General features: G+C 37.7%; 1 protein-coding gene across 1 annotated transcript; it reads left to right on the top strand.

Moving 5' to 3' along the window:
• The first annotated feature begins 5,036 nt into the window (after window positions 1-5,036).
• LOC130019316 (PRAME family member 12-like) lies at window positions 5,037-6,536 on the top strand. The gene is given in 2 exon segments (XM_056109952.1): window positions 5,037-5,416; window positions 5,822-6,536. Coding segments are annotated over 2 exon segments (1,095 nt in total).
• Window positions 6,537-24,793: the final 18,257 nt, after the last annotated feature.

Raw genomic sequence — 24,793 nt, 5'->3', positions numbered from 1 at the left:
TATCAAAATGAGGAAATACATGCATAATTTTATAGACATTAAATATAATTTCATACTGGTTTTAGAGGTAGCTGAGATATTTAAGTCACATTAAATTTATCTAATCACTAGCCTATTTCTGTGTAAGCCTACTTTAGCTACTGCACAAGTCAAAAATAGTTCTCCCCAAATCAGGGTATAATTTATATACTGCATATCAATTTATGTTATAAATAATACTTTGAAGTTTGGAGCTAGGTCTATGTATCTGATAGTAAGAACTATTTTTTATGTTGCTAAGTCAAGACTTTGACCTTATTAGCCTGAAATGTTTGTCTAAAATCTCTGGTTTCAGTTTAGAGATACTAGTTTTATCATTTAGTACGGCATATAGGGCACTTGCTTTGCACATGGTGACTTGGGTTTCATTGCCAGTACCTAATTTGGTCCCCTGAGTCTACCAGAAGCAATCCTTGAGAGCAGTCAGGAGTAAGCCCCAAGCAAAACCAAGGTGTGTCCCCCTCCCTCCCCCCAACCCCTAACCAATACATAACAAACAAACAAAAGAAATAAAAACTAGTTCAATCTTTTGTTCTTTATTTTGGGAGGAAAATTCCTTTGAGTGATTTTAAGTGATAATCATTTTGGTACAAGGTATGTTTGTAAACAAACTAACACAATGTTGTTAATTTTACTGATTAAGAAGTAGCAATTGGTTGGAGATAGAACAGTAGTAAAGGCACTTGCTTTGTATGTGGCTTGGTTTAAATCTTCAGCACTGTGAGAGGAGAATCTGAACAAGAACCAGAGATGGCAAAAGAAAAAGAAAAACGAGGGGGGAGAGAGAGGGACAGACAGACAGAGACAGAGAGAGACATAGAGTGAGAGAAAGAGCAAGAGAGAGAGATGGAGAAGTATACAGATTAATTTCTTTTTCTGGTGAATTTAGGCTTAATCTTTCAATCAACATCAATTAAATGATATCATGTGGGCATTTTGTTCTGTGGAAAAGAGAAGCAAACAGGAAAAAAAAAATCTTGGAAGGCAGATGACAATAGTGAAGGCAATAGGGAAGAATCAACGAAAGGACAAAGTATTAAAACAGAATGAAGGTCCAAGCTAGTGGTTTAGTGGTCTTAAAAATATTTACTGACATTCCTGTTAGCTAATTTTAGGAAACAACATGCCCCTGACATATTTAGCCTCTAAAATTTTCAACACAAATAAAATAATTGTACATAACAATTTCCAGCATACTTTAAATATTGTCATAAAATAATTTTCTGATTTTCTAAATGTGTTTTTCTGAGTATAAAAAAAACAGAACAATTTGACACCTATCATCAGCTATTATAAAAACAACTATGAACCTCTTCAACAAATAGAGATTTATCTTTACTCTGAATTTTATATTTCACTTTTTCCCACAGAATTTAATCCATATGTAATAAAATATACTTTTATAATTCCTTGATTAATTACCGACATTGAATTTTGTAGACAAATGCATATACTTGTACTTTATTGTTTCTAATTATATATGACTATGAAGTTAATTATATACATGTATTAAGATTTACTCAAACTGTAATTATCATTATTTAGTCAAAACTATATCACTCACAAATTTATATAAATAGTAGATTGTGTGATATTTAGTTAGCATTTAGTAACTATATGAATATCATTTCTAACATAAGTTTTAATATAACATTCTTTTTTTACCTGCTATAATTACTAGATGATATTTAAATATACCTGCGTATGACTATTAGTTCAAGTCAATTGTGAAACCAAAATGTTTTATTATGACAATGTCACTAATTTGTTTGTCTGGCATGGCTAAAAATAGTATAAAACTTATTTAAGAACCAGAGAGAAAGCAGAAGTAAGGTCTTGCACACACCTGGGTTCCATCATTCACACCACCTATGGTCCCCTGATCACTCAGTGAGTGATCATTGAGCACAGAACCAGGAGTAAGCCCTGATAACTTCTAGTTGTGGGCTAAATTTTTTAAAATTATCTGTAATGCTTTATAAGTTGATATCCAATTATATTTTCCTTAAATTGTTTTAGTTAGAAGCAACTCATTTAAAAGTATTTCTATTACACAACAGAGATGCTTGTCTGGGAAGTAAATAAGCAAAGGAGTTATTAATATGATTTCAGGAATGGCTGTTAATTATCACCATATTTTTCACTTAGAAGCATCTCATTTAGCACATTATGTTCAGAACAGTTGAGAAAATAAATGTTATTAATTTCAGTATATGCATGCCATATGGTTTTGTGTCAAAACTTTTCAATTAGTTACTATAACATTATTTCACATTCCTGCTCTGTGTTGATTTCTAAACCTGCACACTTTACATCATGTTATAAGCCAATCTCATTTCAATTGGGAAAATACTTTTCTTACTTACACTCTCAATCTACTTTTACCCTACCTATAACTTTTTTTCTTCCTAATTATCACATTCTAGCTCTAATTTAGTCTGTTTAACCCATTCTGAGAGTGGTAGCTAAAAAAAAAAAAAAACTAAAATTTTTGTTTGCTCTATATTTTCAAAATTCCTAGAATAATTCTTGAATTTAACGTGTTAAGAATTAGTTTTAATAAAAATCATTGAGACCGCATATATACTTCATTAATTAAAGAAAATGCCTTTATAGAGTTAATTGCCATCCAAACCCATAGAATGTTCAATATTAAGAATACCCTAGAGTGTAATCTATGAACTGCGATGATTAAAAAGTATAAATGTAGATTTATTAGTGATAATAAAACTCTGGGGGAGCATAGATGCATACACAGTATGTAGTCTAGGAAAGACAGCCTTGTGTATGAAAGGAAGCATTGGAAAAGTTTTGTTATTTTCTTTTCAATTTTGCTGTGAACCAGAAAACATTCTTTAAAATTGTACTTCAAGGGACTGGAGAGAGAGTGCAGTGGGTAGCATGCTTGCCTTGCACTAGGTCAACCCAGTTGGGATCCCCAGCACCCCGTATGGTCCCATTAGCCCTTACCTGAAGTGATCCCTGAGCTCAGAGTCAGGAGTAAGACCTGAGCACTGCAGGGTGTAGCTCCCAAACAAACAAATCTGCTTTAAAACACAAGTGTAGGATAACATTGTTTTGTCCTTCCTGCATAGCCTCAGGTAGTTTAGGTTGATTGGGTTGCTCTCATCACAGTGCTTCCTTCCCTCTAAGTTCTTTTGTAACTTCTTTCTTTGTGCTCCCTTGACTTGTAAACATTGTTTTTCTCTTCTCCTTAAGTCCTTTGTATAGTTTATTCAGAGCAATGTCCTTTTTGTAGGGCACAGGAAGACAGTAGTAAATGCTATGCTTTTGTTATGGGGGAGTCATTTGACTCTAAAAGATGTATTTCTACTGGTGTATTTCTACTGGGCATCTGTTCTCTCGACCTAAGCCTCAACTGTGCTTACTTCCTAGCACCCCCAGATGCAGGGTCCCCAGAAGGGACTGGATGGACCCAAAGCAAGCGATGAGTTAAGTGCTACGGTGGCATCCAGATGGGCCTGGCCAAAGTGCCTAATGCGTAACTATAAATTAAGAGCTTGGGCATGGACAAATTCTGTCATCATCCAAAAAGTAATAATCAGATTTGGATCCTGCTAGGGTTAGGAAAGATTATTCTGGCCTGAGCCTGTAGTCTGAGTCTGTGGCAAGATGATCCCAGGAGAGCTGCCCTACAAGTTTCAATGTATCTCTTACAGTGTCCATACAAAAATAACTAAAGGAGAAAAACACCTTAAGGGCTAAGTTCATCAGGAAGGGCTTCCTTGTGTTATTTTTACTGCCAGACTGGGTGGAGCATGTACCAGGAGGGCAAGCTGGAGAGAGATAATTATGGGTGGAGAGAGACTGGGGGGGAGGGGGTCAGAATCGCGAGAGGAGAGGGCGAACCCAGGCTGTGAGATGCTGCAGTGTGGAGAGATGAGCTGGGATGGAGGAATGAGGGGCAAGGAAGGAAGAATGTGTGAGATTGGAGAGATGACAGATTGAATAAACAGTAACTAGTTAGCTACCAGCCTGGTCCTCTTTTGTTTGCCTGCCCATCACCTAAAACTGTCCAGATTCTGTCCATACACAGTGGCTCTAGAGCACCAGTCACTGTCCAGAGAGCCTGGGAACACACACCCTTCCACGGCGTGCTCTTTACAAACAAACAAATAGGCAAATCCTAAAAATGTATCAGGACATCCTACAAACTGTCTGCTTAACAGAACTGCTCAGGCTAGCAGAAAAATGGAAAATTCGAAAAACTTTCATAGTCCACAGTAGCTCAAAGGAGCCATTAGATGTTAGTGTAATGTAACACATGGGATAGGTGGTAGGGAAGAAAAAGAACACCAAATAAATACTAACGAAATCTAAGTAAAAAGTATGAAAATAATTGCTATTAGTGCATTCATTACAACAAATATAAAATACAAAAATAAGTTATAGTAGGGGAGCTAAGGGAGAGCCCGGCAAGCTACCGAGAGTATCTCGCCCCCACGGCAAAGCCTGACAAGCTACCCGTGACGTATTCGATATGCCAAACACAGTAACAACAAGTCTCATGATGGAGACATTACTGGGCCCGCTCAAGCAAATCGATGAACAACGGGAGGACAGTGACGGTATGACACTAGCTTTAATTCTTCGATAAATATTTTTTAAACTACTAATACATTTTGTTTTTTGAATTTTCTATTTTTCAAACTTATTTAAAAATAAATCTACTAAATATATTTAAGTTGTTTAAAAATGCCTGGATCTGTCTTCAAGGCATTGATCTATCTTACTTCTAAGTTCAAAATCTAAAGCAGCTAGATGAAAAAGTGGGATAGAGACAGTTTGATAGGTGAAATTAGAATAAAGTGATGAGGCAGGTTTTGTCTATTGTGAACAGCACTGCAATGAACATATAGGTACATTTTTAAAGATTCAATAAAATTAATTTTTTTAATAAAAATAAAAAAAATAGGCAGAACTTTACCATCCTCAAGTCTTACTACAGGAGCTCCAGGAGGTGTAAGACGTGCACCATGTCTGAGATGGTTTCCCTTAGTGGAAGAACAAGGAAGAAGAACTCATTACAAGTCCGTCTCCTGGACCTGACTAAGTGGACGCTGCTGAAGCACCAAGACTTGGCCATTACCTCTCTGGAAACCCTTCCCTCAGAGCTCTTCCCACAACTCTTCCTGGACGCCTTCCATTTCAGATGTACAGAGACAGTGAGGGCCGTGGGGCAGGTCTGGCCCTTCCCCACTCTCCCACTGGGGAGGATGTTACATGAAATTTTTCCTTATATGAAAAGTTTAGAAGCAGCATTAGAGGGAATTGATGTGTGGCTTGGCCAGGAGGTTTGCTCCAGGAGGTGCAAACTGCAGGTGCTGGATTTCCGTCCTATTGGTGATCAATTCTGGTATCAATGGTGTGGTACCCCTGTTAGATGGAGCTCAAAGGGGAAGGCACCACGTCCCGTAGAAAGTTCCAGAAAAGGACACACCTCTGCTGGCTTGGAGGTTGTTGTAGATATTACTGTCTGCATGGTCCCCTCCCTAAATTAATGGCCTACATCCTTAACTGGGTGAAGGAGAGAAAAGATGTTTATCTGTGCTGTAGAAAGATGATGTTTCTGCATATGCCCATCTATGACATCTGCCTGAGCACTATTGAACTGAGCTGTGTCCAAGAAGTAGAAGCAGAATTAAACTGGAAAATGGCCACTCTGGAATTGTTTGCTCCTGTCCTGGGCCAGACGAAGAACCTGCAGAGACTCACTTTATGTACTGAGGTGCCTAACCACCTCTGCCCTGAGTTGCTGAAGTATCAACGGCAGTTTGACCCTGTTTTCTAATCAGTTCCTCCGGCTGCACCACCTTCGGGAGCTCTATCTGGACTCAGCCACCTTCCTCAAAGGACATCTGGACCAGCTGCTCAGGTGCCTGAGGACCCCTTTGGAGAGCTTGCCCCTCACAGAATGTCCACTTCTAGAGCGAGACTTGACACATCTGTGACAGTGCCCCAACCTCACCCAGCTGAAGGAGTTGAATCTGGCAGGCACCAACCTGAGCCTGGTGAGGGAGCCCCTGCGTGTGCTGCTGGAGAACTGTGCGTCCACCCTGCAGGACCTGGACTTAGGAATGTGCAGACTCCGTGACTCTCAACTGGAGGCCATCCTGCCTGTGCTGAAACTCTGCTCTCAACTCAGGATCCTGAACCTCCGTGGGAACTGCATGTCCATGGCTTTCCTGGTCCAGATGCTGCACCACCTGGCCATACTGCCCCACTTAACGCTGGAGATCTATCCGGCCCCACAGGAGAGCTACAGTGCTCTGAAGATGCTCCACCAAAGGACCTTTGATCTGCTTTGTGCAGAGCTGAGGGGGGTTCTCAAGAATTTAGGAAAACACAGGTTGATCATGGTGAGCACTGAGCCCTGTTCTTGCCATGGAAAGACTATTCTTCACAACAGTGAGCCCAGGATGTTTCCTGGCTCCTTTTGCCGTTGTCAAACTCAAAATATTTCATTTCCAGAATGAGAAAGAGAAGAGAGCTACCCGGTGTCTATACAGGGACACAGATGTATGGTCTCAAGGGAGGTTCATGAGATGGTCAAAACCGGGATGCGTAGCTGGTATCTTTGTGGGTGGTTTTTGTACTGGGGAACACTAGGGGATTCAGGAACTTGTCTCAAGAATCAGATGTAATCAAGAATCAATAATCAGAATTATTGAACCATTTTATCCTTTGGGGTATGTGCGAGAGAGTGTTCTTAATGTAGAATGTTTATTAGAAGGTCAGAAATGAAGAGATGAGGTCTGTGGCTGGGACTCAGCAGAGCACACACCTCATATTGAAGACCAGTGTTCCATCCCAGACAGTACACAAATAAAATGGAACTTTGAAGAAAAAATAAAAAAATAAAAAGAGGCAAGGCTTAGGGCTTTTCCCTGAGCTAGTGATCTCTAGTAACCTAGAGTTGCCTCCTTTAGTATATCTTAGTTGACTTCTTCTCCAGGGCACTGTATTTATTGAAGACAGTCCAGAGATGAAAGGGAGGATAAGAATAAGGATCTTCTGTATGCTAGGCATTTGAAACATTTCTACAAAAGATACAATCCAGAATTTCAAACATCAAAATTTTACTGTAAGAGATTATGATTCCCCATAATCTCTCTCTACTTTTGGGCACCATGGTTTGCAATACAGACACTGAGAGGTTATCATGTTTGGTCCTTCTTAGTTTGATGTAGTCCTGTTGGTTCATGTTTGCTTCCACTTGCGTGGTCAGTGCTGTTTCATCCTTAAAGATGCTTTTAGCTTCAATATCATGGAGAGTTCTGCGTACATTTTCCTCTATGTACCTTGTAGATTCATGTCTTACATTCAGGTCTTTAATCCACTTTGATCGGACTTTTGTGCCTGGCATTAGACAGAGGTCAGAGTTCATTTTTTTTTTTTTTGCAGGTAGCTACCCAGTTTTCCCAGCACCACTTGTTGAAGAGGCTTTCCTTGTTAACTTCACATTTCTTGCTCCTTTGTCAAAGATTAAGTGGCCATATATTTGGGGGTCTATGACAGAATATTCAACTCTGTTCCATTGATCTGCAGGTCTGTTTCTAGCCCAGTACCATGCTGTCTTGATTACTACTGCTTCGTAGTACAGTTTGAAGTTGGGGAGGGTGATGCCACTCATCTCCTTTTCCCAAGGATTGCTTTATCTATTCGTGGGGGTTTGTTGTTCCATATAAATTTCACGAGTGTTTTGTCTATTTCTTTGAAAAATGTCATGAGTATCCTGATAGGGACCCAAGGCACTATACAAAATGTATTGCCATTTTGATAGTGTTAATCCTCCCTATCCATTAACCTGCTTTTTAAAACGAAATTTTAGACCATATGGGTTCTCTAGCTAACCCTCACCCCAAGAAGGTTCATGATTAAATGACATATTGAATGTTCATTTGAGTAGAAAATAAATAAATTTCATCATTTCTTAGGCAGCATAGTTGATTGTTGAGGTACATTTCAGTGCCAGCTCTGTTTCCTTCCTGGTCTTTTAAATGTAGACTATTATTACTGATTTGAATTTATAGTGCATTCTCACTTTGCTTTGTATTTCTCTGATAATCAGTAATGGTGAGCATTTTTCACATGCCTTTTTTTTTAAGAAAGTGTTTATTCAGCTCTTCACTCTATTTTTTGATGAAATTATTTGTTGTTCAGTTTTATGATATTTTTAATGTATAGGGCAAATTTTTTATTGTTTCGGGCCCTTTGTCAGGTGTATGTTATATTAATATTATTTATTGCTCTACTATTTAGCATATGATTTTATTTTAACTATAGTTTCTTTAGTTCTAGGTCTATTTGTTTATTTTTACTTTGGTTTTCTTGACCTATGTGGTTGGAAATCTGTATGCTCTTGGAGACATCTCTGAAATCAATATCATGTAGAGTTCTGCCCATTTTTCTTAGTTTATTTTTAAGCCTGCAGGTCTATTTCTTAAGGTATTTAATACATTTTGAATGAACTTTATGTTGTGATCTAGGGGGTTAGTTTCTTTTTTTTCTTTCATTTTCTCAAATGTGGCTAATGGTTTATTTTACACCATTTATAAAAAGGGATTTCACTTTTTTTTTACTTAGGGTCCTTTATCTGTCCTAATGTTTTATCCAGAATGCTATATTTCCTTTTGTCATAGCATTCTCAATACCCACAAATAGTATACTTTCTTTGACATATTTCTTACCTACAAGGGTATTCCTTCTGTACTAGTTTCAAAAATCCCCAGTGTTTCTACTAAATCGAAATATGTGACATTACCTAGAGGTAGTCCTGCTATATTTCATCTTCTTCACAGACATATTTAGCTTTTCAGAATTTGTATGTGTGGAGGAGAGGAATTGTTTGGGCCACCCCTGGCAGTGCTTGGGGCTTACTCCTGGCTCTCTTGCTTAGGGGCTTAGGAATCACTCCTGACAGTGCTCAGGGCAGTGCTGGGGATCATACTAGGATTGAGAGTTTGTCAGGCGAGTGCCTTAACCTTGGTAGTTTCTCTCTCATTTCAGCTTTTCAGAAAATTTACCTTGTATATGGCACATCTCTTGATAGTTTCTTTTTCTGCTTTTTTCCATTCGTTCTCTGAAGAGTCAATCATTTTATTCAGCCTTCCTTAATGTACAAATTATAGACTTGACATAAAAACCTACATTGAAGGTACAGTTTTTAGTAAAATATCTGAACACCTCAATGGACTGTGCAACTTAATGAGATATTACTGCAAACCCTAAACTAGGTGATGTGACTAAAACCATTTGTAGTATAGAAAATCTACATGCATACAAGTTATGATTGGCAAGCTGGAGACCCAGGAGAGTAACTGTAATGGCTCTTTTCTGAGCCCAGTAGCCCAAAAAGCATATTGGCCAGCAGCATAAATCAGTTTTTTAAGGTTTGAGAAGGAAAATCAGGTGATGGTGTAAGATTTGAGTCTGGGTCTAAAAGCAACTTTATAATTGTATATATCACCATGATTCAATTTTAAAAAAGAAAAAAAATGTAGGAAAAAATACATTTTTTTCTTTTTTATGTTATTTTTCAATATTTTTAAATAAAACGTTAAAGGTATATTCGTGAAAAATAAGAGCAGAGAGGGATGTCTAGCTAGAAGACAGGCAGAGAATCTGTTTTCTCTCTTCATATTTTGTTCTACTTAGGCACTCATTGGTTGTGTTATGTCCACATGCACTGGGAATGAGAATTTGTTCCACTTAGTCTGTATCACTGTATGACTGTCATCCTGTTGATCATGGATTTGCATTAGCGGGTGCTAGTAACGTCTCTATTTGTCCCAGTGCTGAGATTTTAGCAGCCTGTTCTAATTTGTCCCTCCCAACGCTGCCATATTGGAGGCTCTTTCAGGGTTAAGGGAATGAGGCCCGTTATTGTTACTGTTTTTGGCATATCGAATACGCCATGGAGAGCTTGCCAGGCTCTACCTTGCAAGTGGGATACTCTTGGTAGCTTGCTGGTCTCTCTGAGAGGAAATACTGTGTCGCTCTCTTCTGGGAGCTTTGTTTTATAGTCTCTGGATCTTGGCCACTGGTGAGATTACACCTACCAATAAAAATCTACTCTCATCCAGATACATCCTTATAGAGACACCCAAAATAATACTTAACCAATGGCTAGCGAATCAATTGAGTTACCAAATATAATCAACCATCACACAAATCAAGGACTAGTTTCATTGATCTATGTATACATGATAGCAAGGACTTTCAAAAACTTTCTAGCATCTGACAAAATTCCTTGTATATCAGGTATTAAATTTTAAGTAACTACACTAAATAGTATTTACTATTCAAATCATGGGGCTGGAGTGATACCACAGTGGTAGGGCGTTTGCCTTACAAGGGGTCAACATGGCCAACCTGAGTTCGATTCCTCTGCCCCTCTCGGAGATCCTGGCAAGCTACCTAGAGTATCTCACCCACATGGCAAAGCCTGGCAAGCTACCCGTGACGTATTCGATATGCCAAACACAGTAACAATAAGTCTCATGATGGAGACGTTACTGGACCTGATCGACCAAATCGATGAACAATGGGAGGACAGTGACAGTGATTCAAATCATGAAGATTTTCCAAAGATTTGTTATGGTTACAGACATGCTCAACTTTATAGGTCTTGATATACAATGTCACTAGCTACCTCCCTAGCAAAATGCCTATAACCCTACACCATTGTCCTTGTGTAACCTCTGATCTGATCTTCATCCTCATCTCCTTTTCCCATTGTTTGTTGAACAGTTTTGTTACATACGACCATGGGTTTCAACGAAAATGATTGATTGAATCAGTTAAAGAGTAAATTATCAATGTAATCAATGAGTAAAAAAAGTTTAATAAACATAGATTTTTTCCCTCTAATCTATTCTTAGATATTTTTATAGTTATTGCTACTTTTCCTAAATTAAAACTAGCATACTTTCCAGAGAATTTTTGAAAAAATTTCTCTAGACATTGTTTCAGATTTCATAATACTTACTGGATTGATTATGACATTCATAATCTTGAATAGTAACTATGAAGCATATTGATTCTCATATTTAAATTGACTATTCTAGTTTTTATTAACTCGGCAGTTTCACATTGTCAGAAACTAAAGACATCCTTCAAGAAATTTTTGTTAGATACCTCAAATCAAATGTGTCCTTTGGTGTCTTTTTTCCTTCTCAAAGCTGAGGAGTCTTCAAAGTTGTCATTGAGTTATAATGGTTTCAAGGGGACATCTGGAGGACTATTCAGATTAACTGTTTACAAAGCACATTTCCATAAAAAGATATTTGAGAGGTGTGTGTGGACAACGAGTAGAATTAGGGGAGAAGAGCGCTGGCCTTTTGCTAGCTGCGTATGCTCCTATCCTGGTTATTTGTTTGTTTTATTAAACCACAGTGAGCTACAGTTACCAAGTTCATGATTTGGTTTCAGTCACACAATCATCCAACATTCATCCCTTCACCAGTGTACATTTCCTACCACCAATGACCTAATTTTTCTCTTTACAACCTCCCACCCACAGTCTGCCTTTGTGGCAGGCACTTTTCTTCTCTCTCTGTCTCTTCGTCTCTGTCTCTGTCTTTCTCTCTCTCTCTTCTTTTGGGTGTTATGGTTTGCAGTACAGGTACTGGACGATTATACTTATATTCCGTTACCTACTTTCAGCATGCAGTTCTTGTCCTGAGTAATCCTAACCATCATTGCCATAGTGGTCCCTTCGGTATCCTGATGGCTCTCTCCCTCTAACTTGTGACAAGTTTCCAAACATGGACCAGTCCTCCTGGACCTGTTATGGGTAATAGTCTCATACATTTCTTTTTATATCCCACAAATGAGAGCAATTATTCTGTCTGTCCCTCTCCTTCTGACTCATTTCACTCAGAATGATACTCTCTATGTCCATCCATTTATAAGCAAATTTTGTGACTTTATTATTTCTGGTGGCTGCATAGTACTCCATTGCATAGATGTACCATGTTTCTTTATCATCTGTTATTGGACACTTGTGCTGTTTCCAGATTCTGGCTAGTGTGCATAGCGCTGCAATGAATATAGAGTGCAGATGGCATTTCTGCTGTTGTGCTCTATTTTGTGACACAAATTCTTTATCATATTTTACAACTAAGGTTCATTTGAGATTTATTGGCTTTCTAGAGGATCAACATCTGGCCCAAGAAAATTCAGTTATCAACTCTCCTGGATCAGTCTTGTCCTATGACTTTGAGGATAAAATTCATATAATTTATCATGGCTGCTAAATCTAGTTGACTCTCTCCTCAGTTAACTACAGCAAGACACTGAACTTACTACTTTTTTATTACCAGCATTTGCCTACAATATTTCACAGGTCCCTTTACTATATTAATTCCTGTCCTATAGAAGTTTCCATGGGTTCCAACTGGAAGACTTAGAGGACAACCAAGTCTCAGAGGGCCACAGAGCTCATAGCAAGATAATTATAGATTGCATATGTTCCGCAAATTCCTCACATTATAAAATCTGTAACAAACTTGCTTTTTAGATATTGGCAGTTCATCAATGACATTAGCGAACAAATAAACACAAAAATATCAAGTGTGTTAGTGTTTTACAAAAAAATAAATAAATAAAACCATTCTTAACTAAAGGGCTCCTTCATGCCTAAATTTATTCTTGAATTAAAATTATTCAATTAGCAACCTCCGTCTTTCACACATAAAAATGCAAGGAACTCAGGAACTTAAATAAGCTTGTTTAACATACATAAATATTGAAATAAACATCCGCTGAGTTTTCATAAATATTTTCATGTCTTAAATCACCGAAAAATCCACTGGAGGTGCAGAGAGGGTGAGAGGAAGAGTTTTACAGTCTTGTGACTAACCACATAGCAGGGACCAGAGTCCTCAGTTGCTTCTTGTCCAGCCATGTCTGCTCCCACACACTTGTTTCACTGTTTCTTTCCTCCTGGTTACCACTGGAGGATTTTGTGCCACTTCCTTTAAATTTGCTTGCCATTTCTCACTGGGATTTGGCACTCAAAACTTGGCTTGTCTGAGTGCCAAGGGTAGAAAGAAATTTGGGTTAATCTTAGGTCACTCTGTGTGCACTTCTTTCAAACCTTTTCAGAAGGCCCTTGATGGGGAGAAAGGAAAAAGCAAAAAAAAAATGATGTCTTCGAAAACAGTAATGTGTATTGTAAGTTGATATTAGTAATGATTTACCTCTCAACAAAAACAGGACTTTGCTTTGGTGTCTCAAATAGCTTAGTAAAAAATGCTGGCTTCTTGGCATTAAAACATTTTTTAAACCTTTCTCTTCAAATGTTCTCATTGGGTACATACATAAACACACTCATGTATAAATCTTATCATCGTTGAATTGAATCAATTTTCAATTTTAAGTCACTTTAAATAAATTTGATGAAAACAGCTCTTTCTTTAAACATGTTTGTCTTGAGAAAAACTATACATAGGAAGCAAAAGTAAGGAAAATCTTCAGTCTTAAAAATTTGCAGGGATGGTCATATAATTTCTTTTGGTTTTGCTCAAAGATGAACATCCTTCAATGTAAAACTTCAAAGTAAATTAATACACAGAGAAGTTCTAAAGAAATTAAGGCAGTCTTGCTTAAATGTCTTTTCATTAAATTACTAACTATAGAACATAAGTAGATAAGTATTAAACATTAACTATTGAGCAGATAAAGTTGGTAGGCATTATTCTAACAAAGCCTGGCAAGCTACCCATGACGTATTCGATATGCTGAATACAGTAATAACAAAGTCTCATGATGGAGATGTTACTGGGCCCACTCGAGAAAATCAATGAATAACGGGAGGACAGTGACGGTGACAGTGATTAGAAAAATAAGAAAAATACTTATTTCAATATAATAATATTTTCCATATAACTATAATGTTTATATCACTATAGTTATTTGTAGTAATTTTTATATTTGTTTGATTTAAGTCTGATGTGTGCAAGACAATTGTCTTAACTCCTATATTATTTCTCCAACCCCAGTTCTATCAAATCTTAAAGGGATTTAAATTATACTTTACCTGAAAATTATAAGGTTAAAACAATGGTGGAATTTTGGGGGTCAAAATTGATATCTTTCATAAGGTCACTTGATCGCTTAATCACTTGATATCTTATTACTCATTGATTTTCTTGAGAGGGCACCAGTAACATCTCCATTCATCCCTGTCGTGTGCCAGTGTAGCCCAATGCAGTCTGCTCATTCTAGGAAAACGAAGAGCCTCAAACCGATCATTCAGGGTCTTGACAAAGAAGTCTGACCATCTCACAGGTGGACGGCCACACGATCATTTGACATCCCGTGGAATCCAGTCAGTAATGGCTCTAGTCCAGTCATCATCTCCAAATCTCATTATGTGTCCAGCCCATCTGATATCCGATGCCTTGGCAAACAAGATAGCATCGTCCCTGATTCTTGAGCATTGAAGGAGGTTGGAACTCCGGATTCTTTCTCTCATTTGAGTGAAGCAGGATACTCCAAGCATAGCTTTTTAGATTCCTCTTTGGGAGACCCGAATAGAGTTCTCATCCTGTTTTCATAGAGCCCAGGTCTCTGGGGGCATATGTTAATGCAGGAAGAACAGTGGAATTGAAGAGATGTGCCCAGAGTCGGAGGTTCTTCGTCCTCTTAGCTATTTATTTGACGCTCTTGAAGGTGGTCCAAGCCGCTCTCTTCCTCTTGTGCAACTCAGGTGCCAGGTCATTTGTCATGTTGACTTCTTGACCTAGGTACACATAACTGTTGCATTCGGAGATAGTTGTTCTGTTGAGAGCAAATGGAGCGTCAGGAACGAGGCTGTTTCTCATAAACACTGTCTTCGTGAGATTTAGCTGTAGTCCAACATTTACACACTTGCGTTCGAAGTCGGCTAGTATTTGTGCTGCTTGGCTGATGTTTGGTGTTAATAGAACGATGTCATCAGCAAAGCAGAAGTGGGTAGTTGCCGACCATCTATCTTCACTCCCATTCCATCCCATTCCAATTGTCGCATGATGTTCTCGAGGGTGGCACTGAAGAGTTTTGATGAAATGGTGTCGCCCCTGCCAAACCTCTCTCTTGACGTCAAAGATCAAAATCCTGTAGAATGGTGAGATCCTAGTTGTGAATCTGCAATACAGCTCATGGAGAATTCTGATGTATTGAGTTTGAACGCACTGTTTGGCTAGGTCTTCGATGACCGCTTCTGTCTCAACAGAAGCAAAGGCCTTCTTTAAATCAATGAATGTTAGACAGAGTGGCATCCTGAACTCCTGAGAAACCTCAATGAGCTTGGTTATCGTGTGGATATGTTGATTGTGCTGACTTCTTTTTGGAGACTGGCTTGCTCGCATGGTTGTACTTCATCTAGTGTTCTGCAAGTCCTATTTAGGATGTCATGAGTGAACAGCTTGTAGACAAAAGATAACAGGCAGATTGGACGATAGTTGCCAATGTCGTGGATGTCACCCTTCTCCCTTGTACAGTAGTAGAGTTCTGCTGGTTTTCCATTGGTACGGAACCTTGCATTTAGACAGGTAGTGTGTGAAGAGCCGAGCCAGTGTACTGATGAGTACTAACAGCAGGTTCTTCAGATGCTCGGGTCTGACCTTGTCTGGGCCAAGAGCTGTTTGCTTCTTTACTGATGAAATGGCATGTTGGATTTCGGAAGGCAGAACGTTGGGAACGACTTATCCATCCTGCTCAATTTGGTATGTGGGCAGGTGGACATGGCTATCGAATAGATCTGAGTAGAAGTCATAGATAATCTTCTCCATTGCCCTTCTGGAAGATGTAATAGATTCATTAGGACGTTGGAGGGCAGTCATCTTGGTCTTGTGGTTGGCTAAGGACAGGCTGGCATTGCGAATGCTTTTCTCAGCTTCTGCTGCATCTGCCAGCACTGCTGCTCTTCTCTCTTTGAGGTCTTCCTTTATTGCTTCTCTACACTGCTTTGCGAGCTCAGACATTCACTCGTGGTTGTCTGAGGCTTGCACAAAGTCACGTTGGCGAATGAGCTAGAGAGATTTCGAAGACAGGTGTCTTTTTGTGGCTATCTCTTTCTCAGCATTCTTTGCACAATCATGGAGGTGCTGAACCAGTAGATCATATTCCTTGTCAATGTTGTCAATGACCGTATCTTCCCATGTTGCTGCAATAGTGCCAAAGAGCTCCCAGTTGGTGGTCATTCTGGGAGTTCTCTTCTTAAACTTTGCAGTCCTTTCTCCCTGCTCTGTGAAGTAGAATTTTGCATGAAAGAGATGGTGGTCCGATCCCGTTTGGAATTTTGGGACAATAGCGACATCGATCAGGCACAATGATCAATTGAATATGATGTGATCAATTTTGTTGCAGAACCATCCACAGGGAGACTCCCATGTGCAACGTTTAGATTCAGCCTTCTGGAATTGTGAGTTACCATCATGGTCTTAGTCGACATGATGAACTCAGACAGTCCCTCACCCTGTTTGTTCCATTGTAGGCCATGGGTCCCGATGTGGAGTTCTTCTTCTGATCTTCCTGGTCTTATCTTGGCTTTAAAATTATCAACAATGATATTGTAGAAGGTGTTTTTTTATAGAACTTCTCCAGCTCAATGTAGAACTTCTCAGTTTCTCCTTCATCATAATTGGATGTTGGTTCATAGACAATGAAGATAGAAACTGCCAGCAATGAGTCATATCTATTCAAATGTAATTGTCTGATTCGGGTTGTTAGGCATTCCAATGAATCAATGTTTATGTCCAAGTTCATGTTGACAAGGATACTGACTCCACTGACACCTCTTTGGTCTCATGTTCCAAGGAACAGTTCTTCTCCAGTGTCGAAAATGGTGTGATGTGATTGATGCCTTCTCGTCTCAGTCATACCAATGATGTCGTACTTGGTCTTTTGTGTTTGCACCATCAGATCCTAGATGGATGTATCTGATGTCAGTGTACATGCGCTGAAAGTACAGATAGTCATTTTTGTCCATCTTTGTTTTGGCATCCTAGTTCAGCCCTGATATTTTATCAGCCTCTCCTTCCTCATCCTTCTTAATGCTGCCATATTGGTGGCTCTTTCAGGGTCAGGGGAATTAAATCTTTTGTATCAAGCTATCCGTGGTGTATTCGATATACCAAGAGCAGTAAATACATTGGATCTTTCATAAGTTATTTCTGTTAATTTTTTTCTATTTTTATTCAATTTTAATATTTATTTTTATTATATATTTAGGTTCTGGGGCCACAACCAATTGTTTGTTCGTTTGTTTGGGGGTCCCACCTTGTGGTGCTCAGGACTTTGAGTTCAGGGATCATTCCTTGTGGGCTCAGGGGATCATATCGGGTGGTGGGGATTGAAATAGTGCCAGTCTTATGCAATGAAAACACTTTGACTACTGTATATATTTTCTGTCAATCGATTTTATTTTTCAACTTTTCTATGGTATCCTAACTTTCACCTAAATGTTTGTTTAACCTGTCAATAAAATTACCATTTATTATGAGCATATTTATGTGTAAGTCACCTTATTGCTTCTGAAATAAAAACATGCACTATAAAGTCTCAATTTAAAGAAGCATATAATTATATTTTAACTGTAGCACTGTAGCACTGTCCTCCCGTTGTTCACTGATTTGCTTGAGTGGGCCCAGCTCGAGACTCGTTGTTACTGTGTTTGGCATATAGAATACGTCACATGTAGCTTGCCAGGCTTTACCATACGGGCAAGATACTCTGGGTAGCTTTCCGGGCTCTCCAAGAGGGGTGTAGGAATCTAACCGGGGTTAGCCAGGTCAGCCGCATGCAAGGCAAATGCCCTACCTGCTGTGCTATTGCACAAGCCCAACTATATTTGAATAAAGACAAAAAACTAGCAATACAAAAATTATCATCCATTAAGATAAAATTTCATGACATATGGATAGTAGATAGCATATAGGTTAAGACTCATGCCTCACATATGCCCAACCTCCATCCAGTACTGGTATTGCATGGACCCCAAAAGCATCACTAAGTCTAGCCCTGTAGCACTGCCAACATGGTTCCTGTAGCAAGCTAGAGGCCAAGGAGCACCTCATTATCAAGCCTTAGCATTGAGCATTCCAGCCCCAAGACCCCAATACTTGGGATGACTTCCTCCAAAAATTTTTAATGAGGCTTGTATAGCAAATGAAAAAAATATGAAAAATATCTGAAAAAAAGAATAAATGCATCAAATAAGTGAAGAAGGGGTTTAAGTCCAATTGTCCACAAAGCAAGGATATATTATGAACATATTTTATAATTTGAGGGGTTTTTTTCAAGTGAAATAGATTTTATTTGGAGGTTTTGAAGGGAAGGAGGAAGAGAAGTAGGGAGAGAGTGGAGAGTAACCTGCTCAAGAGAACCCAGGCTTATCCAAGAGCAGAGTCTCTACACACATCCCAGCATTAGATATGAAAGCATGACAGTACACATCTCAAGAGGGGAGATGCAGGTGACTCATTTGCTCAGACACCGCATGTGCTCAGCCACCAGGGTATAAGCAGCACATGGGTTCGGGCAGCATATGTGCACCTATAATCTGAATTTTAATGGATTTTTAAAAATGAAAATTTTGAGGGCCAGAGAGATAATACAGTGGATAGGACACTTGCTTTGTATGTGTCTTATCCAGGTTTGGTCCCGGGCCTTCCATATGGCCCCCCAAGCCTACCAGAGGTGATCCTTGAGCAGAACCATGAACAAGCCCTGAACAAATCCACATGTGGCTCCAAAAACAATAAAACAAAATTTTGAAATTTCACAATTCTTTTTTTCCCTTTTCCCTTCCCTTTGTTTGTTTTCTCAATGATCAGGAGTCACACATACTTGGGTTGTATTGCTCAGACACTTGGTTATGGTGCACAGAAAATTTCAATGGCAAATGTGAGATCACACAGCGACGCTACAGGACCTCACTCGCTTGTGCCATCAGGATTGCCCTTGGCAATGTGGGGAGGTGGTGGAGGTCAGCCTCATGCTTGCACTGCAGGATCTCAACCTAACTACCGATTGGCCCTGCCATTCCTCTAAAACTGGGAACTCATGTTAACATCAGATCTATATTCTCATATGGCATAACTGAGTAGGTTAGAGAAGAAGCATCTCTCTTTAAATGAGGTTGATTTATCTAACGTTGGAGCTCATAAAAAGGTTATTTTTTAAATACAGAATCTAGCTCAGTTATTAAAATACAGATTTCAATCTGTGACTCATCTTGCTACCTCTGCATTGTTCTCTGGAGGAGAATGATACCTCAACTCTAATTCTCTATATCTGAAAGAAGATAATGATGCAAGGCATAGAGTTTAGGGTAAGAAGCAATGAATGAAAATACTGAAAAGAAAAATCAGAGTACTTCATGAAAAATAGATAACCTAGTTGGCTAGATTAGAATAGCACCCAAATTATATGACCAAAAGGTTTTTGAGGCAAATTGTTCATATGATAGAACTTGTCCCATAAATAATTGCAGTGTTACCATCTCAGAGATAGTACTTGTCTTTCCTCAGTGGTTTTCATCCAGTCTGATTTATGCATAGCAGATGCAATCTTCCCAACACCTCTAATAGCTGGTTATCAGAGCCACTAATGGAGAATTGTGTACAGGTTCTTACAGGTCAGAAGACAGCAACATAACCAGAGTTTTGGCTACACTCAGTAGGCCCTTCTGATAAATAATCAGCAATGCATTGCTGTTCTAAAGTTGATAGAGTGTGTCTCTGAATCTAATAAAGTTGAGAGCATTAAAATTATCTTAAGCTTATTTTACCAAAAAATTTTAATTGAAGTAAAATTAGAGCATTATATAAGTGTTTGTTGTTTTTTAAGAAAGACACGAAATAAGTTTAATAGGAAGGTTTTAATTGATCTGATTTGTTTGCATTTCTCAAAGTGTTTATTTTTTGCCTGATTTAATTTTTATTGCCACTAAAATTTATATCTCAGAAAAAATTAAACATCTTTTGTGTAAGAGAGTTGTCCTTTCTGAATGGGGCTTGTAAAAATACAAGAAAAACATATCTCTGAAGATTCTGATCACAATTTTCTCAAAATATTAAATGATATCAGTCAGTAAAAATGTGTTGCCTCACTTTCAAGGTAATTCAGTTGTCATGTATAAATTTAGTGAATACAATATCTTTATAATTGACATGAGTCTTTGTGGAAAAAAATTCAGTGTACGCTTTGGAATGTCCTCCATCTCTTCCCTTTTGAAATTTCATCTGGTCCCAATTACCATCTGCTCCTAATTTGATTCAGTGGCAATAAATGAACTAAGCTTCTGTACTCAAATTGGAGCAGGACTCCTTCATTAGGCATCATCCTGGTGGTACTCTTTATATCTCAGATAGAGTTTACAAAACCCCCATTCATGCTTAATAACTCTGAAGTTTTATTTAAAATCATAGAATAATGTTCAAGAAATGTTGTTTTGAATTTTTATATGCCAAGTTTTCTAAAAAAAGTCATTTGACCTCTTTCTAGTTAAATAAGACTCTTTTTGCTACATTTCCTCTATCATTTTAATTTACATTTCCACATGATAATAGTTGAATCGAACCATTTGGAATACTTGGATGTATGTTCTTATAGACCCCTTTGAACATCCTCGTCTGTTTGTTCTGGTCATCTAATACAAAATTTTTCTGGAGTTGATAAGCAATGGTCTAGAACAGGGACATTTATTGAATTTACAGATTTTTGGAAAGGACAGGCATTAAATATGAGTTCTTTAAAAATGCAATCTTTATGATTTATAAGAGATTTTTCCCCCATTTTATTTAATTTTTTTAATCATTATTTGCCACTATCCACACGGCAAAGCCTGGCAAGCTACCCATGATGTATCCGATATGCCAAACACAGTAACAATTGTCACAGTGGAGATGTTACTGGGCCCACTTGAGCAAATCGATGAACAATGGGAGGACAGTGACAGTGACAGTGACTTGCCACTATCCAGTGTCCATGGAGACCTTGGGTATTGGTCAAAATAGAGCTGGCTGTTAAGCAACTCTGGTGCCTTGCCATTTTTTTCTATCCAGACAAAATAATGTAAAGAAGGGGTTGATATTCATGATGTAGAGACCAAATGTGGCCTGCTGCCAAATTTGTATAGTCCACAAGTTACAAATGATTTTATAATTTTAAACGGTTAAAAGTGGGCCAAAAGAATATTTCATGACTCATGAAAATTATATGAAAATGAAATGTCAGTTTCCAAAAATAAAGTTATATTAGAATATGTTCCTATTCCATTTGCATATTTGCAAATTTTCTACATCTGTTTCATGTTATAGGGTGACCGGCTTAAGTAGTTATCACAGTTTTTATTTAAAAAAATTTTAAATATTGACCATCATATTCAGAAAAGTTTGACAACCAACCCTGATTGACGTTGCTATGTCTGTTCTTTTTTTCCCCACCCATTAGTTCACTCTATAAGAACCATATGATGCATCATACCCTTGTCTATTCTTTCAGTTTGCCAGTCTTTTCTATAAGTGTATAAGACCCCCACAACAAATTATTCAAAATAGGTAAAAGGAGAATCACAGGCTTCTAGAAGTACAGAAGTACATAACCCCATGAGTCTGTTCTAAGTATTTTGAGATTAATAATATGATGCATTTGTGCTCTGAGGGCGTTTTGATTTAAAGAACAAAATCTGAATGCCTATAAGTGTTTTGAATAAGTAGTTGATACTATAAATAGTTGAATAAGATATTTTTGGTTCTTAGCTTTCAAAAACCATCCAGAGCTAAGTTACAAACTTTTCAATAAATTTTACTTCTAATTTAAATTTATTGCAGTTCTCTAAAATTTCTAAGAATTCTATATTCATTACTTCTTAGATAATACATTTTCTGAACAGCAAAGTTTGAACAATATATAATAATAAGTATTTTCTCAGTTACATAATTTTACTGTATAATTCTTAAAACTCTATAATATATGACACAGATAATTGATCTATGGAAGTAGATTGTATTATTTATAATATTTTTTCTGTCATTCATGTTTAAATCCATGAAATGACTGATTATAATCACTTAACAATATTTTTTGACATTGTTATTCATTGACGTTATTTTTCTTATGACATAATCTTACATGCTAATAAAATGCCTGCTTTTAAATATAATAAAAATTTAGTTTAATTCTCCTAATCCAAGATAATATTGCATCAAGTTAAATTGATTTAAACCATTTTTATTTGATTCTTATTCTGGCCAAAAATATTTATTCGTGACTATAGCTCATTGCCAAGAGAAAATTATGATGTTTAACTTAATTCTTTGAAGAATATCCAGATTCTTTCACTACCTCTCAAAGATACTTCTCCAATTGTTAATATTGAATGAAATTTATATTTAAATAATGTGTGTGAGCAATGGGCATTTTACATTTGGCTTACAAGGAAAGAAAAACTTGGTAAAAACTTGGTAAAATTTTTCCTAAAAAGACAAAAAAAGCAAATTTTTTTGTCTTTATGTCTTTATATCTTTTTTTTTCAATATTATCAGTGGTGGTGAGGTAAATTTTAAGTGGCAATTTTCTGCATATGTTATTGTTTCTTAAAAATATGGTGGATTACCATGCCTGCCTGGAGGGGAAAGGGTGTTGGTCCCTTCTGCCTTTTTCCCTCTAGAAAGAAAGATGGCAGCCGTTTGGGACCTTTGTGGAAAGCCAGGTATGAGCTGATAGTGATGGGGCGACTGAAACCTCATGGGAAGGGAGGCGTTCCCGGCTCGTCCTTCATGCTCTACCGAGGTCACGAGTTGTCCCCCATGAGCGTCTCTCCGGCACGGCCATGGCTCCAGAGCACCAATCTCATAACTATCTGACTCTCAGCAGAAATACTTCCAGGGTTTATAAGTAAAATACCAGAAATCCAAAATCGCATGGCCGCGATAGCAGCCGTGCAACATCGTTTGATTCTTGTGTCCAGCTGTAGAAAACAAATTATTTCACAATGCCTTTTCAGCATGTCTGATTTGGAGGTGTAAACTCTAAATAATAATGTGCATCTTTTGTCGAAACAATGAATCTAGTCAAAGTATATAGAGTGTTAACTAGAATTCATCTGCCTCACATGCATTGGGAGGCTTGAGAGGGGGGGTTTATTGGGGTTCTTCGTGGTGAAAAATAAGTATTGATAAGGGGAAATGTGTTTGATATTTGCATGACCGAGACTTATACCTGAAAGCTTTGTAACTTTTCCCACAGTGATTCAATAAATAAATAAATTTAAAAAAAATGATGGGTCTGATTTTTGATGAGTCTCCTAGAAAATGAATAACAGCAGCTAAACAGTAGAGTTTTTTTAATCTGAGTGTCTCTGATGATTTCTGGGCCTATAATCTGTAGTGAAGGTAGTACTGCAAAAACAATTTATGATGCAGCCCGCTACCTCTTCTGAGTAGAATTAATGCTGGCATATCACGGAAAAGGAAACTGAAGTGCAAGCAACTTGGGTGCTTCTTCTAGAATTTGTGGTTAATCAGCATCTGAAAACAGATCTTAGGGAATCTTCTTTTGCTAAGTCTGGGACAAGACCAAGAGAATACATGGCATAGTGCTTTTGCCCATCTTGACCAGAACCACAAAATACTGGAAATGTCTCAGGAATGGATGTTCTTGACTGATTTCCAAACCTTAGGTATGTCGTCTTAGGTAAGTGTTAGGAAAAATACGATGCCTCTAAAGGAAGTTCCAAGCCACAGAAGCTACATAGAACTCAGACGCTTTGACCTTGTGCCCACTTAATTTGTGAAATATTATTGCTCCTTTTTTGTTCAGAAGCTTAAAAAAGAACACATGTCTTTTTGCCTCACATCTCTACAGAAATTCAAGACACAATCTAGGATGAAATAAGAGGCAGAAAAATGAAAAATTAACAAGTTTCTAAAAATTTTAGTAATTATATCACTGTAAAAATTGAATTATCTGCTTTATTTTGAACTTTTAAAAACATGTTTGAACATTGTTTTCCTATAACAATTGCATCGAGTTGAAATTTAGTGTTAGTTCATTATAAGTGCAGTTTAATTTCCTATATATGTATTAATGCCAGTTATAGAATTTAGAATTAGTTTATTATAAGTGCAGTTTAATTTTCTATATATGTATTAATGCCAATTATAGATATCAGACCTGTGATGGGCACTGGGGTGAATCGATTATGAATTAATCTCTTCTCTCTGAATGCTTAGAATAAAGTGGAAGAAACACACTTACATGAAATAAATTCATCATTAAATAATATAGGCATACTGAAAAATACTGAGGACTAAGAGACAGATATTTAGTCAACTTATCTCCAACAAGAAGACTGTAGGAAAGAGAAGATACCTTAGATATAAGTAAAAGTCGAAATGAACTTTATTCAGGTTTGTTGAGCGGGAGAAGTAGCCTGAGAAAACCCTTAAAGTGCGCAATGAAATCATACATGCATTCTATAGTTCACAGTAAAAACATTGGGAAAACCAGATGAGGCTGAAGAGGGAACACAGGACTAGATTACAGAGTTAATTGAATATTTTATGCCACTCTGAAGAGCTCGTTTTAGGATACCACTTAAAATGAGTTTTAAGATAATATAAATCTTTACTCCACAATAATGTTGAAAGTGGTTCTAGAGGAACTACTTGTAGAGGTTAGGAGACAAGGTATGAGGCTAATATACATCCTGCACAAGCGTCGTCGGGGTCTGACTAGG

The sequence above is a fragment of the Sorex fumeus genome, unplaced genomic scaffold, assembly GCF_029834395.1.
Source record: "Sorex fumeus unplaced genomic scaffold, SorFum_2.1 ptg000008l, whole genome shotgun sequence".
Taxonomy (NCBI): Eukaryota; Metazoa; Chordata; class Mammalia; order Eulipotyphla; family Soricidae; genus Sorex; species Sorex fumeus.
The sequence above is the reverse complement of the archived record's forward strand: the minus strand, read 5'-3'. Positions and strand labels throughout refer to the sequence as shown.